This window comes from Neovison vison, chromosome 10 (genome assembly GCF_020171115.1).
Source record: "Neovison vison isolate M4711 chromosome 10, ASM_NN_V1, whole genome shotgun sequence".
Taxonomy (NCBI): domain Eukaryota; kingdom Metazoa; phylum Chordata; class Mammalia; order Carnivora; family Mustelidae; genus Neogale; species Neogale vison.
Genome location: NC_058100.1, coordinates 49,327,839 through 49,342,486, shown reverse-complemented (window position 1 = coordinate 49,342,486; position 14,648 = coordinate 49,327,839). Strand labels below are relative to the sequence as shown.

Below are 14,648 nucleotides of genomic sequence, written 5' to 3'. Positions count from 1 at the left end.
CCTCTTTTGCTTTCTTTGTCCAGTGGGAGAAAGCACCAGCTCAGGAATCTGGAGAGCTGGCCCTGATTCAGCTCTTTTCCGATGCAGGGCACTTAAGTGAGGGCACCTTAGGCACTGGCTGTTGTGTTATCTGCAAAATGGAAATTAAAAGGCTCCTCTGGCTTATTCACAGGGATGCAGACGGAACAGGAAGGTTTAGGGAGATTCCGAGTATAATCACGATTTTTGTTGTGCTGTGGCCATGTCTGGGCTGATTCCAACATGGCACTCCTGAGGGCAGGAACCGGCATTCGCTTCGCTTCATCCGTAAACTTGTTTTCATCGCTTGAAGAGAAGCTGTCCCAGACACCACCCACGTCCCCACCTGGCAGCTGCACAATACAGTCGTGCCCCAGCCCCTGAGGAGCCCAGGTGACACAAGAGGTCTCCCCTCAGCGGACCCACGCCTCCAGAGAACATCCTGCTGGTGGGGCGATGGGCTGCTACCTTGTGTGGATGGAGGATTATGCTGAGAAACACAGATGTTCAAAAGGCGTCCTTCCATTCATTGCCTGTTTGCACACCACAACCCTTGCCCTCTCCCTGCTCCAGGCCAACCCAGTTGTGGCCTCGTGAGAAAGGAAGAACCAGAGATGGGGGGTAGGGGGTGGATCGCTGGCACCCGGTATGGAGCTGCCAACGTGTGAGCTTCTCCGCACCGGCCTTGTCTACGAACCCACTGGGAGGTTGGGGAAAGGTCTGACGCTCCTCTTAAGGGTACATTGTGTTTTTGATGAACTGAGTCACCTTCTGCGGGCCCTGGGTTAACTAGAGAATCTGCTTTGACAGATAACCCCACACGTTGCTCTGATTTGGGCTTCTTTTGCTCAACTACTATCTCCAGGCCTTCCTGTCCCCTCCCCCTTTGTGGTTTCAACCTTTCCTTCCCCAACCAGCTTTTCTGGGCTGTCTCACCCAGCTGTCTAAGCTGGGGATCTCTTCTCTAATCTCCCTTTCTCTATTCTGACCCTTTATTTCCAGGACTTGCTGGAGAACCGCAACTCCTAAATGCCCCTCATGAAATAAAAACCTAAATTCCAAGAGATACAAAAAGCATACTACTTTTCCTTATTGTCTAGCAATTCTTGTGTCCCTAGCAAGTAAGCCTGAGAGCTAACATTTATTGAGTGCTAACTATGTGCTCGGCACTGATCTAAGCATCTTACTGTGGGTGTTGTGGTACACGACCATCATCCCCTGTTCCGGACCTCAGCCCTCACTGTCCAACCTATTGTCTGCAGTAGGCTGTCAGCACAGTCCCTCTGGCCTTAACAGAGGGGGTTGTCTTGCTTAAGATTAAGCCACGTTCTCGGGAGAACCACTTCCAATGAATGGCCAATGAGTACAAAGGCCCTGGGGCCAACTGCATTCTCTGTTGCAGCAACCTGGCATTTAACTCTTCCCTCTGAGCAACGCTGTTTCTCTCACTCTCTCTCTGGTCTGAGAACCCTCGCCAGCAAGACTCTGCCTCAGGGCAACTCTTTCCCATCTCCTGGGGAACTCAAACTAAGAATTAACGTAATCCTCACATCTTTATGAAATAGGTGTACCATATGTTCATCTTAGAGATAAGGAAACTGAGGCAAAGAAAGATAAGGAAGTTTGCCCAAGGTCTCCTATCAGTAGGTGGTGGAGCCATGACTGGAAACCTGGAAACCCAGCTCTGGATTTTACACTCTAAACCTCACAGACAACTTCATTAATAGTAATCCCAAGGGAGAACTGAGGGGAACGGTGTGGGAGGCGAGGGGGTCTGTAAGGCCTTTATGGTAAGGTGAGAGAGGGAGGACATTTCTTACCTTGACCTCAGAGATAAGGACACTGAACTAGCTGCTGCTTAAACCCAGGATCATTCATCAGTTTACAGAGAAGTGGGGATTCTAATTTTGGCCGGGAGGGCAGTGGAAAAAGCGTAGTAAATTCGTATTTGAATTCTGGTGAAACACTAATTGCGTAACGCTGAGCAAATTATTTAACCTGACTCTTAGTAAATGATACCTGGCGCACAGATGCTCAAGAAAGCGTCCAGCCCCGCCCCCACCCCACCCCCGGCCATTGGTCTGCTAATTCCAACCCTCTGATCTTGGGTAGGTCTCTTAACTTTCTGACTGCGTTTCTTCGTCTCCGAAAGGGAGGAGAGGAGATGACGAGCTGCGGTAAAGGACTTCCTTAGCCCCACGAGCGTGAAGGAGCACAGTAAAGGGTAGTCATCAGTGTAATCCCGACGCCGCCTTGCGCCGCTTGCGCCTCCCGCTCCCGTCGGCGCGGACCGGGCAGGTTCGGGCGCAGGCTGCGATCCCCACGGTGCGTGTCTCCCCGGCTCGCCACCCCCTACGCAAATCCGCCCGCTGCCGCTGAGCTGGTTTTCTGCTTTTACTAGAGGCGGACGGGTTTTTTTCCTACTAAACTGAGTGGGCGCTTCTCGGGCCGTGTGACTTCCCCGCCGCTTCTCCTTCCGCACGCCGGTGCAGCCCGGAGGAGAGGGCAGCCGCGTGCGCCCAGCTGGGGGCAAGTTGCGGGCGCCCCGCCCCGTCGAGCTCCCGGGCCCCGCCTCCCTCATCCCCGCTCGCCGTCCCGCTCTCCGATTGGTCGGCAGCGCTCAGCCCCGCCCTGCTCCCTCCGAGGGAATAAAAGCCGCCGGGTAGCGGTGAGTCCGCGCGTGCAACCCCATAAAGCTAAGAAGCCTTGGATAGTGCCAGCCGCCGGCCCTGGTCCTCGTTCGCCGTGACCGCTGGAGCCCGTCACCATCCTCCCCGCGACGTGCTGCCCGGAACCCGCAGCCATGTGCCGGACCCTGGCCGCCTTCCCCACCACCTGCCTGGAGAGGTACGAGGAGCTTGTCCGTGGGCCTTCCAGCTGCCCGCAGCAAGTACAAGTCTCACCTGTCCTTAGGGAGTGGAGGGACAGGCTTGGGGACCGGGCGGGCAGGAGAATGGGACTCTAGTGACTTGAGTGGAGAGGCAGAGGTCACCTTGGTTCCAGGTTTTCAGATGCCTCCTTTAGAGTCTTAGAGCAGCGACGGGCCGAGAGAAGGGAGGAGAAAGAACCGCGGGAAGCAAAGGAATCACTGCTCTCTGTCATTCCCTATCTTCTGAGGAGTGGCAGTCCTCAGCCGACCTGCGAAGACGGGGCTGCGGAAGAGCTCAGCGGCACCGGCAGGCGGAACTCCCTTTTCTAGTTTCTTCAGCACTCGGTTTTCATTCTATTTGTGGGCTGTGAATCCCATTCACAGCCCAGGTCTAGGAGCGTGGTCTGTCTGGGCCCTGAGAAGGCAGGGAGGTGTTTTTTTTGGGGGGGGGGCGGGGGGACCCGGTGAGGAATGTGCCCACTTCCCAGGGAGTTACTGAACCACGTCTCGTCCTTGCTGGAGCTGGTGGCTGGGAAGGAAAAGATGAAGAAGGTGAAAGCAGGAATCCATTTCCCCACAGTTCCCAAAATATTCATGATAAGCCTAGAGGGTGCTGAACTGCCTTCTGCTCACCAACAGCCACAAAGATAGAGCAGTGTGGCTTAAGTGGGGGAAAAGCCCACGTGTGCTGTGCTCTAAACTCATAAAGTTTAAGCCCTACTGAGAAACAGCTAAAGGATTACTTCCATTGTTCTGGGTTGGTGATATTAAGAGACAAGCAGAGTTTAAGCCCTGGGAACAGCTGAAGTTTCCCAGGGACCCTTGAGGCTGGAATGAGGGGACACCAGCCTAAACTCTTTGGGACCCCATAAACCTTTTTGCCCTGGCTGAATCCGTGTAGGATCCTGCATGTTCCTGCTTTGTCTTCCAGAGCCAAAGAGTTCAAGACACGGCTGGGAATCTTTCTTCACAAATCAGAGCTGGGCTCTGATACTGGGAGCGTTGGCAAGTTTGAGTGGAGCAGCAAACACAGCAAAGAGGGGTAAGCCGCTAGCCGACCTAGGTTCCTGGAGGGGAGGGAGCCAGATTTAGGGAAAGAGCCACAAGAAAGAAAATACAAGGAGAAATTAGGTCATGAATGGTGGGCCTTGGTGACCCCTTCCTGGAGACTTTAGTGAAGATTCCTGCTGGTCTGCCATGGGTGACTGGATAGGGGGCGCCTGGGTTCTGAGGTCACCGACAGACCAGGGCTGTCTAGTTACCAGACTCCCCCACCTGGAGATGTCATTGTCCATGCAGCCAGGGCTAGGACAGGGTCTGTGAACACTTGAGGCTTTTCAGTCAATGACTCTTCCTCCATTAGCGTGCATTCTGCCTACAAGCCCTTTCACATGAACAGCAGTGTTCAGTTGCCAGGTGCTGCTCTGGTCTCTGGCGCTATGGGTAGATTTCACTTCTATCCCTGAGGCCCTGCTTTTCATGAGGGAAGTGTAGAAAACAAAGTTCAGAGTCAGAGGAAGAGAAAAAATTTTGGACAACGAAGAGACCATCTTAGGGTTATTTACTGAGGGGCAGAAGGTCCTTGAATTTGGTCTCTCGTTACTGAACTATGCTCTAGAAAAACACCTGTAGCCTCAATTAAGATTTCGGGAAGTCAGCTCCAATAATCACCCAGCGATGTGAATCCTATAACTTCCATCAGAGTTCTGGCTAGGATTTATGCTATGCATTCCTATGCTGTTTTTTTTTTTTTTTTCAAAATGAAAATCTTGGCTTTTCTTTTTTCTCTTTTTCTTTTTTAGCAGAAACTTCTCAGAAGATGTGCTGGGGTGGAAAGAGTCATTTGACTTGCTACTGAGCAGTAAAAGTGAGTAGGACCCTGTTGTGTCTGTCTGTGGATGGCACATGTGTACCCATGTGCTTTGGAGCCAGCCTGAGGGATGCTGAAAAGCGTGGGCAAAATAATAGTCGTAGTAATAATAATAATGATCCCCTAGTGTGCCAGCCTCTGTTCAGAACACAAAGGCAGGTCCTTGTTCAAGAAAATTACATCCTAAAAATAGAACCATTAACCACAATTGCCGTCTTTCTTCCTTTATTCCCTGCTGTCCCGCTGTCTGACCTGTCTCTCCCTCTCTCCCCTCAACCCCAGATGGAGTGGCCGCTTTCCACGCCTTCCTGAAGACGGAGTTCAGCGAGGAGAACCTGGAGTTCTGGCTGGCCTGCGAGGAGTTTAAGAAGCTCCGCTCGGCCACCAAGCTGGCCTCCCGGGCTCACAAGATCTTTGAGGAGTTCATCCGCAGCGAAGCTCCTAAGGAGGTCAGAGCCTCAGCAGGTTCCGGGGCTCCTCCAGACCCTGACTGCCCCTTCCCCGCCGAGGACTGGGGCTGGGGGCGGTCTAGTGGGGAAGGGTTGACTTTAGAGAGCGATCTTATGTGGCACAGGGCTGAATGGGCTTCTGTGGCCGGAGACTAGGAGAGCCAGGCGCCCTGGGACTCCCGGTTGCTGTCACCCTCAGATTCGCTGAGGGGGGCTGGAGGGCTTGGCAGGGAGGGGTTCTGGCTTCTGTCCATACCCACTTTTGCAAAGAGGCTCAAAACACACGAGCGGAGAGACGGGTCAACCTGGGGACCTCGTGTGACCCGGTTCCGTCTCCTGACTGACCTGCCTCTGGCTGGCTGGTCCGTGGGTGGTGAATTTTTGCACTTCCCTCCGGTCTTGGCTCCCTGCCACCAGTGTTTGGCAAAGCGAGTGGGGCCACCTTGTGGAGAGAGAATAGTAATGCCTTGCTTTTGTAGCCTTCTCTGTATTTTTCTGAGCACTTTAATTTTTTCCACGTTATTCCATAAAGACTTATTGAGCACCAATTACATGCAAGGCACGGTTATAGTCACTGGGGACATAGGAGGGACAAGAAGTCTCTACTGTTGAGAGAAGATGACAATAACCGATTAAATGAGTAAATAACATGTCAGGGGAAGGTGCGTGTTCCGACCCAAGCAAAGCAGGATTTGAAAGGGAGCCCTGGAGTACAGGCTGGCCGCATGTGAGGTCTTTTTGTTTTACAAAGGGAAGTGAGGGGTGGGTCACCCCTTTAGGTGACAAATGAACAGATGCACCTAAGAAGGGAGGGAAGAACATTGCAACACAGGAAATGGCAAGTGCAAAAGCCAGCAGGAAGGGGGCCTGAGTGGAGCTCAGAGAGGGAGGGAGACAGAGTAGGAGAGGTCAGACCAGGGGGCAGGGGGCCAGATGTGGGCCCAGGGGGCTGCATGGGCCCAGCACACACGCTGGCTTTTCCTCTGAGTGACACAGGAGGACAGCACTGCCGCTGGCAACCTGACGTGAGTTTTCCGAGGCTCGCTCTAACCGCTGGCTCGGGAGCCGGCCACAGGCGTGAGGGTGAAGGAGAGAGACCAGTTAGCAGGCTCTGGCGTTAACCCGAGGAGAGAGGCGACGGGGAACTGAACCTGGACTGTTCGAAGGCAGGGAGGAAAAGGCGTTAGATCTGTATACACTCTTCATACATCCTTGATAACTTTGGGAGATCGGAGGGCAGATCCTGCGTCCAATTGCACGGACGGGCCCAGAGTTGAAAAGTCAGTTAATGGTCAACTCAGGAGACCCCAGGCTCCTGGTTCAGGCCTGTCAGCCTCCCCCACCCGCCCCCACCAACCCCATGGCCCTCTGGACCCCTTGCCTGGCCCACCCTCCCCTCACCCACGTGCTTGCCTTCCTTCCCACAGGTGAACATAGACCACGAGACCAGGGAGCTGACCAGGATGAACCTGCAGGCTGCCACGGCCACGTGCTTTGACGTGGCTCAGGGGAAGACTCGCACCCTGATGGAGAAGGACTCCTATCCACGCTTCCTGAAGTCCCCTGCTTACCGGGACCTGGTGGCCCAAGCCTCGGCCGCCTCTGCCTCTCTGGGCAGCAGCAGCCACGCAGAGCCCCTGCACACCTGAGCCTCGTGGCGGGGAGGGAGCCGGCCCGGGGGGAGAGGTGGAGTCACTCGTCCCTAAGGCAGATTCCACCAAGCAAGCGAGAGAGGACAGTGAAGAAAAAAGCCCTTTGGCAGCCTGTTTTGGAAGCGGCCTCTCCTCCAGATACTGTGGGACTGGGCTCCATGCACGAGAGGGCCCCCTCCACCCCCACTTCCAGGACTGGGCGGATAAGGGCCGAAGATGAGGGTCGCGTGGGGCTCTCTGGGGAAAGGAAAGGCGACGTAGGAGTTATCCTTGCTCTTGTCATTCTCCACGGGGCAAGAATTATTCCAGGGTGGACTGGGAAACACGGATAAAGGAAACTTGAAAAGGAGAGCAGGACAGCCAGACCAGCTCTTCCTCCGGGGAGGAGCTGACTCCGGCTACATCCTGTTTTCCTAGTGGCCGGGTGCCCGGGCCCAGGAGGGAGCTGCGGATGCGGTGCCTTCCCACTCTGCGCTCCTCACCTGCCTCCGGGCTGCCTGGGGCTCCCTTAGCTTGCCCTTCCCCACATGTGTGTCCAGCCTCATGGTCTTTGCAAGGCCAGAGAACAATTTGACGCTTGCCCAAAATGAGATTTTTTTTTTTTAATACCTCGAAAACTGGCCTTTTGAGCCCCTTTCCACATCAGTAGGGAGCCTGGAAAAGGGGCCATTGTGCTCCTGTGAAATTAATCTTGGTGCTCTTGGTGACCTTTGCAGGTGGTCCCTGGCTCTGTGCTTGAAGCAAGGTCCATCTGTGAGTAGGGCCCCCCGAGGGCCTGATGTGGGGGGGCGGAGTACCCTTTCCTGGCCCCGTGCCGCCCTAGACCATAGGGCCCATGAGGCGGAAGGTGTGGGACCTCTCAGTGAGCGGCTAGTTCAGCTCTTAGGCTCTGTAGTATGGAATGTGGAAGAAAAGGATCCTAAGAAATACCTTGGCAGTTCCCAAAAGTTCCGTTGAAATCAAGCCAGCATTTTTTCTGGGTGTGAGAACAGGGAAAGAGAGATGCCCAGAATGGAAGGGGAACCTTATGTTTCCTTCCTGTGGATGTGAGGTGCACTTACTGGAGTGTTGGGGGAAATTGGACCAGGGACCACAGTGGCCCTTGGAAGACAGAAGCCAGGGGTGCAGCTGGAGAGAGAGGCTGCTTGGAAGAACCTGACTGGGGTGGGGGTGGGGAATCAGGACCTGCTTGTCACCTCAGGGCAACCCCAAACACGCATTTTCCTCATGGAACTTTTGCGGGAGCCCAGGCCCAGGAACTGAATGAACCAGGCGGCCCCTTTGACCCCAGGAGAAGCCACACTGTTCTCTCTATGCTCTGAGCTCCTCCAGGAGAAAATTATTTAAGTATAATGTGTTGTTGGTTTTGTGACAATTGTCATACCATATTATTTTTATTACTGTTGTGTTGTTGGTATTGTTATTTATTATTGTAATTTCAGTTTGCCTCTGCTGGAGAATCTCAGCGGGAGCTGGTAGCCTGTCTCCCTCTCCACCAGACTCTACCTCTGAACGTGCTGGGAACCTCTTAGCGCCTGTCAGGGACTCCTCACTGCTTAACTATTTATTTATTGTTGACAATGGAGCTGGTTTCCTAGATAAGAAGGATGTACTTTACCCTTGTTTCCCTGTTTTAGCATGTTATATTCTTGTAAAATAAAAATAAAACCCAAATACGAGATCCTGGCTGCAAGTTCTGTGCAGGTGGGAAGAGGGAGGGGAAGCCTGGGGCAGGAGCTGGCCTCCGGAGAGCCCTCCCCACACCTGCCCCAGCTCTTGGGTCACAGCAGAGGCCCAATGGGAAGGCCCATGTTTGGTGACTGGCAGAGTTGATGAGAAGGCCCAGGTGCTAAGGGGGGCCCCCGAGATTGGTAACTTCCTTTAGCCGATGATAGTCCCAACTTGCGTCGGGCTGTTGTGTCAAAGGGACCCAGTCAGCCTGCTGTCACTGGAGAGCCCATGTCCTTCACCCAGTAACCATTTCCAACCTGGCCTTTCACAACATGAGGGGAGGCTCCCCTTGGTCCAGTAGCCGCAGGTGACAAGTTGGACAAGGTAGCTTTCAGGGCATACTCACTTTTGCCCATTTTTAATTTGCATTAGGATTTCATAGAAATTCAAAGCATTAGTATTTTGCAAATAATTTCATGGACCGGCTCTGAGATGAGCTGTGGGAAGCCGCTCTGTACATGACACTGTTCCATCCCATGGGCTGACAATGCCAGAGGGTTGAGCTGGGCTTGCGCGGATTGTATCAGCTCTTCCTTCGCCAATAGCCTGTTCGTTCTCTCTCTTCTTACCCCACTTGTCCTCTCCCCCACCCCATTACCACTATTTAGAAATTCCTTTTCTATCGAATTATCTGTCTGTACTCTCTGGTTTATCCACTTGCAGACGGATGATATCTAGTTGACCATGTGGGATGGGGTGAGCCCAGGGTCTTCCTACTGTAATCCTCCCAAGCCCTTTCTTGAATTACCTATTTATCCACAGATCTGTACCTTCTCTTGGCTTTTATTTCTCCCCTATTGTTTGTCTGAGTAAGTGACCAGACTCCAGCCAGGAGTGTCAGCTGGAAAACCAGGTGGATTCTCTCTCTAAGCCCAGGTCTAAGGTATGTTTCTCTGGGCATCTCCAGGAGGGACTCAGAATTGAGGGGCCCGAGAAGGAAGATATGGTCAGAGGCTATGGAGGGGCCCGATCTCAGGGAGTCTTTCCACCAGCTCCATGAGGTTTGTTAGCCTGTGATTTGGGGAACTGGGGCTCATGGGGCGAGGAACGGATCCCGGGCAGCAGGCTGGAGAGAGCAGTGGGGTTGGATGGGAGCGATGGGAACCCAGTTACAGCACCAGGGGTCATCTGGTGTGCAAGAGATGGGTGTGGGAAGGTGATTGATGGGGGAAGAAGAGAGCTGGGTACCCAGGGAGGCTGGGAGGCACTCACATGTCCTCTTTTCCTTCCCTCTTTTCACCATTTTACATGCCTTCGAGTGCATCCCATGTGCCTGGCAGAAAACCAAAAGCAGTAACTACTTTTATTCAATAGTGGGTAGGGATCCTGAATATGGTGAGACAAGGGCACAGATGTGTGCCTTCTGAAACAATGTGGGCAGCCAGGAGGAGAAGGCAGGTGTAGTCAGTGAGTGATAGAGAAAAGAACGGGGATGATGGACAGCCAGTGGTGTGTGTGTGTGTGTCTGTGTGTGTGTGCGCGCGCGCTAGCGGGCCACACAGTCCAGTGAGACCATCCTCAAGGGCCATCCCCATCCCCCTAACCCTCCCTCTCACATAAAAAGTGGTCTTGGCTTCTGTGCTGTGGCTGAAGGTGGTAGGTCCACATTAGAGAGGAGAACAGTCCTTTGCTGACCTTTTACATGTCCCAGGTGCTAGGTTCAAAGCAGTCCCAGGCTGTAATGCTTCACTGAGGGTTTAAGGGATTTCCTGAAGATCAAACTGTTAGCAAGTGGCTCTGATGTCATCAGACCTCTGCCCCCTCCCCGGGACACTCTAGGCTTTGGCTCAGCAGGGAAAGCATTTCCTAAGGAGGCTGTGGCTGGCCTCTGAGACCTCACTTGCTACTCTCGACCCTGTAATGAAATGAAAACAAATGTGTCCCAGTTCCCAGATTCGCTGTTACTGTCTCACATTTCTTGACTTTCTTATCCTGGACCACCCTGCTGTCTCATTGCTGTCCTCTACCTCCTTAATCAGCTAAGGAGGCATCTTCCAAAAGCCATCTCAAGGGTCTTTCTGGGGAGACTTGCCTGAGCCTTTGGGTCTGATTACAGACCTCTCCATGTCCCACCGCTGCCAACACTCACCTGAACTGGAGCACTTAGATCCCTGCTTTCTGCCTTTCTGTCCCTGTGGTGAGGTCCTGGGACTAGGCAGGTCTCTTTCTCCCCAGGGTCTTGCAAATAAGCATTCAGCACATGTCTCTTAAGTTACTGATTGGTTTTAAATCCAGCAGGAGGAAAGTTCAGATTATAACTTTGAGCTTCAGACCTGTCCCTGGATGTCCTACAGGTTCTTTACACGTAACACATTTGAAACCAAGGTCACCGTCGTCCCCTGCAGATGCACACTGCCTTCCGTTTCTCTAACCCTGATACGTACACAGAGGCACTGGCCACTCAAATTCAGGCTGTGCCATCTCTTCTGCATGTCAGCTCATCCCGTTTTGGAAACGGGTCATGTCCAGCTTCTATTCTCCAGGCTCACCGAGACTTCGTTAGAGGAGCATTTTGTCCTCTCCAGTCTGAGCCATAAAAACAGTGTTCCACCTGGTCTCCCGCCCCTCGTCTCCCCCACCCATTGCCCATGCTACCAGTTTTTATCCCTAAAGCACAGATCTGACCACGTCGTGGCTGCCCTCAAACTCCTTCAATGGCTCCCCTTTGACTCCAAAAGAAAGTCCGGATCTGACCACGGCATCTGAGGCTCATCCTGAGCTGACCCAAGTCCCTCTCCTGATCTGTCTCCTGCCCAGATGGCCTCTATGCACATCCTGTTCTCTCTGCTTGGAATGCTCTCTTCCTCTCTTATTTTTTTTTTTTTTTAACTAGGAGTGATGTGGAGGGGAATGCCCACCTCTAAATGCAACAAAAGCATCACCTCCTCTGTGAAGCCCTCCCAGATGTCTACTGAGTCAAGTGAATCTCCCCCACATCTGTGATTCTAGGACACACTCTTGACTTTGCTGCCCATTCTGCACGGAGCACTTCACATGTTTTCCTTCCCCTAAACTGGTCTCTTCAAGACCAGAAGCCATATTATTCACCTAGATAAGATGGCACAGAACAGACTGCAGCAAAGCAGTTCACAGGCCTGGCCGTGGAATCAAGATAGTTGGAATCCTGGATCATTCGCTCTACGACCTTGGGAAGTTACGGGCCATTCCTTCATCAGTAAAATGAAGATAGAATAGTGAACCCCTCCGAGGGGACATAGAATGAAGTGAGTGTTTGGCACAATGTTGTCCCATGAATATTAGTTATAATTATTATGATCATCTGATTCCTAGTACTCAGCACAGTGCCTTGTACACACAGGTATCTGACCGTCATCTTTTATTGACTTCTTGAATAGAATGCAAGAACCAGATTCCAAGTCTACGTTTCTTTCAAGAATAGTACAGCTGTTGGGGCGCCTGGGTGTCTCAGTGGGTTAAGCCTCTGCTTTAGGCTCAGGTCTTGATCTCAGGGTCCTGGGTCCCCGCATGGGGCTCTCTGCTCAGAGGGGAGCCTGCTTCCCCCTTTCTCTCTGCCTGCCTCTCTGCCTACTTGTGATCTTTCTCTCTGTCAAATAAAAAAATAAAATCTTAAAAAAAAAGAGAATAGTACAGCTGTTTCATATAGTATATCATCTGACATGCAGAGCATCACATCAGATTTTTCAAATGAGGAAATCAAGGGTTGAGCCATTCATCAGCTCCTTCAAACCCGGGTCAGCCAGCACGCTTTCCAAATTCAGGCTGTGGCTCCCACCTGACGGGAAGGGCCCCCAACTCTGGCCCATCCCTCAACCTTCTGCTGCCTCCCTGTGGCCATATCAGGCAATGCAAACGTTTTCCTTGGTATTGCTTGACTTTTGTCCTACTTTGTTTGGCTCCTTCCTCTGGAATGGTATCCAAGAGATATAATTTATAGTTTTGTTTACTGACACATTTTAGTAAATATGTGAACGTTTAATATAAATGCGAATAATTAGAATAACTTTTAAGAACCAGTGGGTACAAGGTTTAAAACAAGAGTTCTTCAGTCAATAGGGTAAAATTAATTTTAGAAACTGAAGCTTTTAGGTAAAGAGAGAAAGGTGTTCGGGGCATATTAAGGGCTGATCTCAAGGTAATTCCCTTTCACTGAAACTTTTAAATTGGTCCAGCTCTTCAAATTGCTTTAGGGAAGAAAAGAAAGATTTGAAATTTAAATAACGGAGAAGAAATCCCAAGGGTGAGGGATGTAATGCCGTCAGTGGCTAGATAATGAAGTTTGAATCTCCATCATTTAGAAACGATACCTCTTGACTTACAGTTTTGGTGATTCCCAAGCGTTGGTCACCAACCTAGACAAGGATTTGATTTAAACTTCGAGAAAAGCAATAATGTGTGGATTAATCCTTTATTTGGATTAATTTGGGCCCCCACTTAAGAGAGAGTTCTGTGCTGGACAGTATCATTGCCTTAACCTACTCCATCTTGCCAGTTCCCAGAGGTGGTTGCACAGACAAGGTAGTATCAAGCTTTAGACCGCAGGCCCTGAATTCAGTCCCATATCTGCTCCTTATTAGCCAAATGATCTCAGCACATTATTGGATTTCTCAGAGACTCACTTTTTCCTGTAACCTGTGAATAAGAATAGGACTGGCTTCATAGGACTTTTGTGATGACAGAAGGAGGAAATTTACGGAAAATACTCAGCACAAATTGTAGCTATGTACGTGTGAAGGGCACTATTCCAAGTGCCTCACGTAGGTCCATTTCTGCAATCTGTACCATATTCCTGTGAGGTAAGTTATGTTATTAATATTGTTTAATTTCACCATATTGCAGATGTAGAAATCAAGGCCTGGAAGGTTTAAGAAAATTGCCCAAATCCAAAGAGTTAGTCGGTGGCTGTATTGGTGAGCTATTATTGCTGCATGACAAGCCCTTCCACAACTCTGTGACTTCAGATAATAAGCATTTATTATTCTCGTGACTCTGTGGGTCAGCTAGGCACCTCTGCTTATCTCGGCCAGGCTCAGCTGATCTCCACTGGCTTGTTCTTGTGTCTGTGACCCACTGGAGGGCTGGTGAGAGTTGACGGGAGTGGACTGGTCTAGGATGGCCTTCGTCATATATCTAAGGAGGATGGTTGTTGGCCTGGGCAATGGTGGTGTCTGGGTCATGTATCTCCATCACCCAGCAGGCTAGACCAGGCTTCATTCTATGGTGGCAGGGTCCCCAGCCCAGATTCAAAGAGGGGGAGTAATGAGAGTACTTAGTGAGAAAAAGCATGAAGTTAAATTGTGGAGGGCATGAGTATAGAGAGGGTTGAAAAAAATGTGGCTATTTTTGTAATTTTTCTATCATAGTGGGAGAGTCTGGATTTGAAGCAGGGTAGTCTGGTGCCAGAATCCTTGCTCTGAAGCATTCTGGAGACTTAATGCCTTGACCTCTGCTAGCAAGAGTCTCGCCATTTCCTGCATGGAATGCCCTGTCAACAGCCTCATTTCACCAGCAAGTGCTGGAGAGTTTCTAGCTGTGCCAGCTGTTTTGCTTTGCCTACATTTCTTGCTACTCCTTTGTTTATTCCTTTGGAGTTCTGCTTTATGATCACTTGGGTCCTGAGCAATTCTGGTTTTGTTTGTTTTGTTTTGCTTGCAATTGTTAGTTTCCTATCTTAGCTGCACCTCTACTTCCTCGTCTTTTTATTTTGAACACGTCACAGAATACATAAGATGAATGTTTACTGCAGTCGCAGGAAAGTGGGAAAATCTGGATTTAATTAGCAAAATTATGATGAAGCTGTGAGAATGTCAGTAATACGTCTGATTCAATTTGACCCCATTGTCTCCTGGCCAAGATTGAAGAAGAGCTTCTGGTGAGCCAAATGCAGTTTTCTTAGAGCACATCCTTGCAGCCTGAGGGATCTTTCTGGACCAAAGAAGGGAAGGGTGAGGACACTGTGTCCACATATCAACATGTTGTGTGTGGAAAGGGGACGCCAAAGGGATGGAGGGGGACAGCCTTACATTTATAGCCTTGGCCTAGGCTTCTCTGCATGTTCTCCCCCTTGGTTTCCCACCGGC

At 51.2% G+C, this 14,648-nt stretch overlaps 1 protein-coding gene across 1 annotated transcript; it reads left to right on the top strand.

The window, feature by feature from the left end:
• The first annotated feature begins 2,713 nt into the window (after positions 1-2,713).
• On the top strand, positions 2,714-8,539 carry RGS16 (regulator of G protein signaling 16). Its single transcript, XM_044266291.1, has 5 exons — positions 2,714-2,865; positions 3,819-3,929; positions 4,690-4,754; positions 5,040-5,206; positions 6,634-8,539. The coding sequence occupies exons 1-5, from the start codon at positions 2,822-2,824 to the stop codon at positions 6,853-6,855; spliced, it is 609 nt and encodes a 202-aa protein (XP_044122226.1). The 5' UTR covers positions 2,714-2,821; the 3' UTR covers positions 6,856-8,539.
• The last annotated feature ends 6,109 nt before the right edge of the window (positions 8,540-14,648 follow it).

Bases quoted from the DNA above. Each gene is read 5' to 3' on its own strand.
- RGS16 (XM_044266291.1), top strand. From the start codon at position 2,822: ATGTGCCGGACCCTGGCCGCCTTCCCCACCACCTGCCTGGAGAG. The intron at 3,930-4,689 runs GTAAGCCGCTAG...TTTCTTTTTTAG, and splicing joins AGCAAACACAGCAAAGAGGG to CAGAAACTTCTCAGAAGATG. The intron at 4,755-5,039 runs GTGAGTAGGACC...CCTCAACCCCAG, and splicing joins CTTGCTACTGAGCAGTAAAA to ATGGAGTGGCCGCTTTCCAC.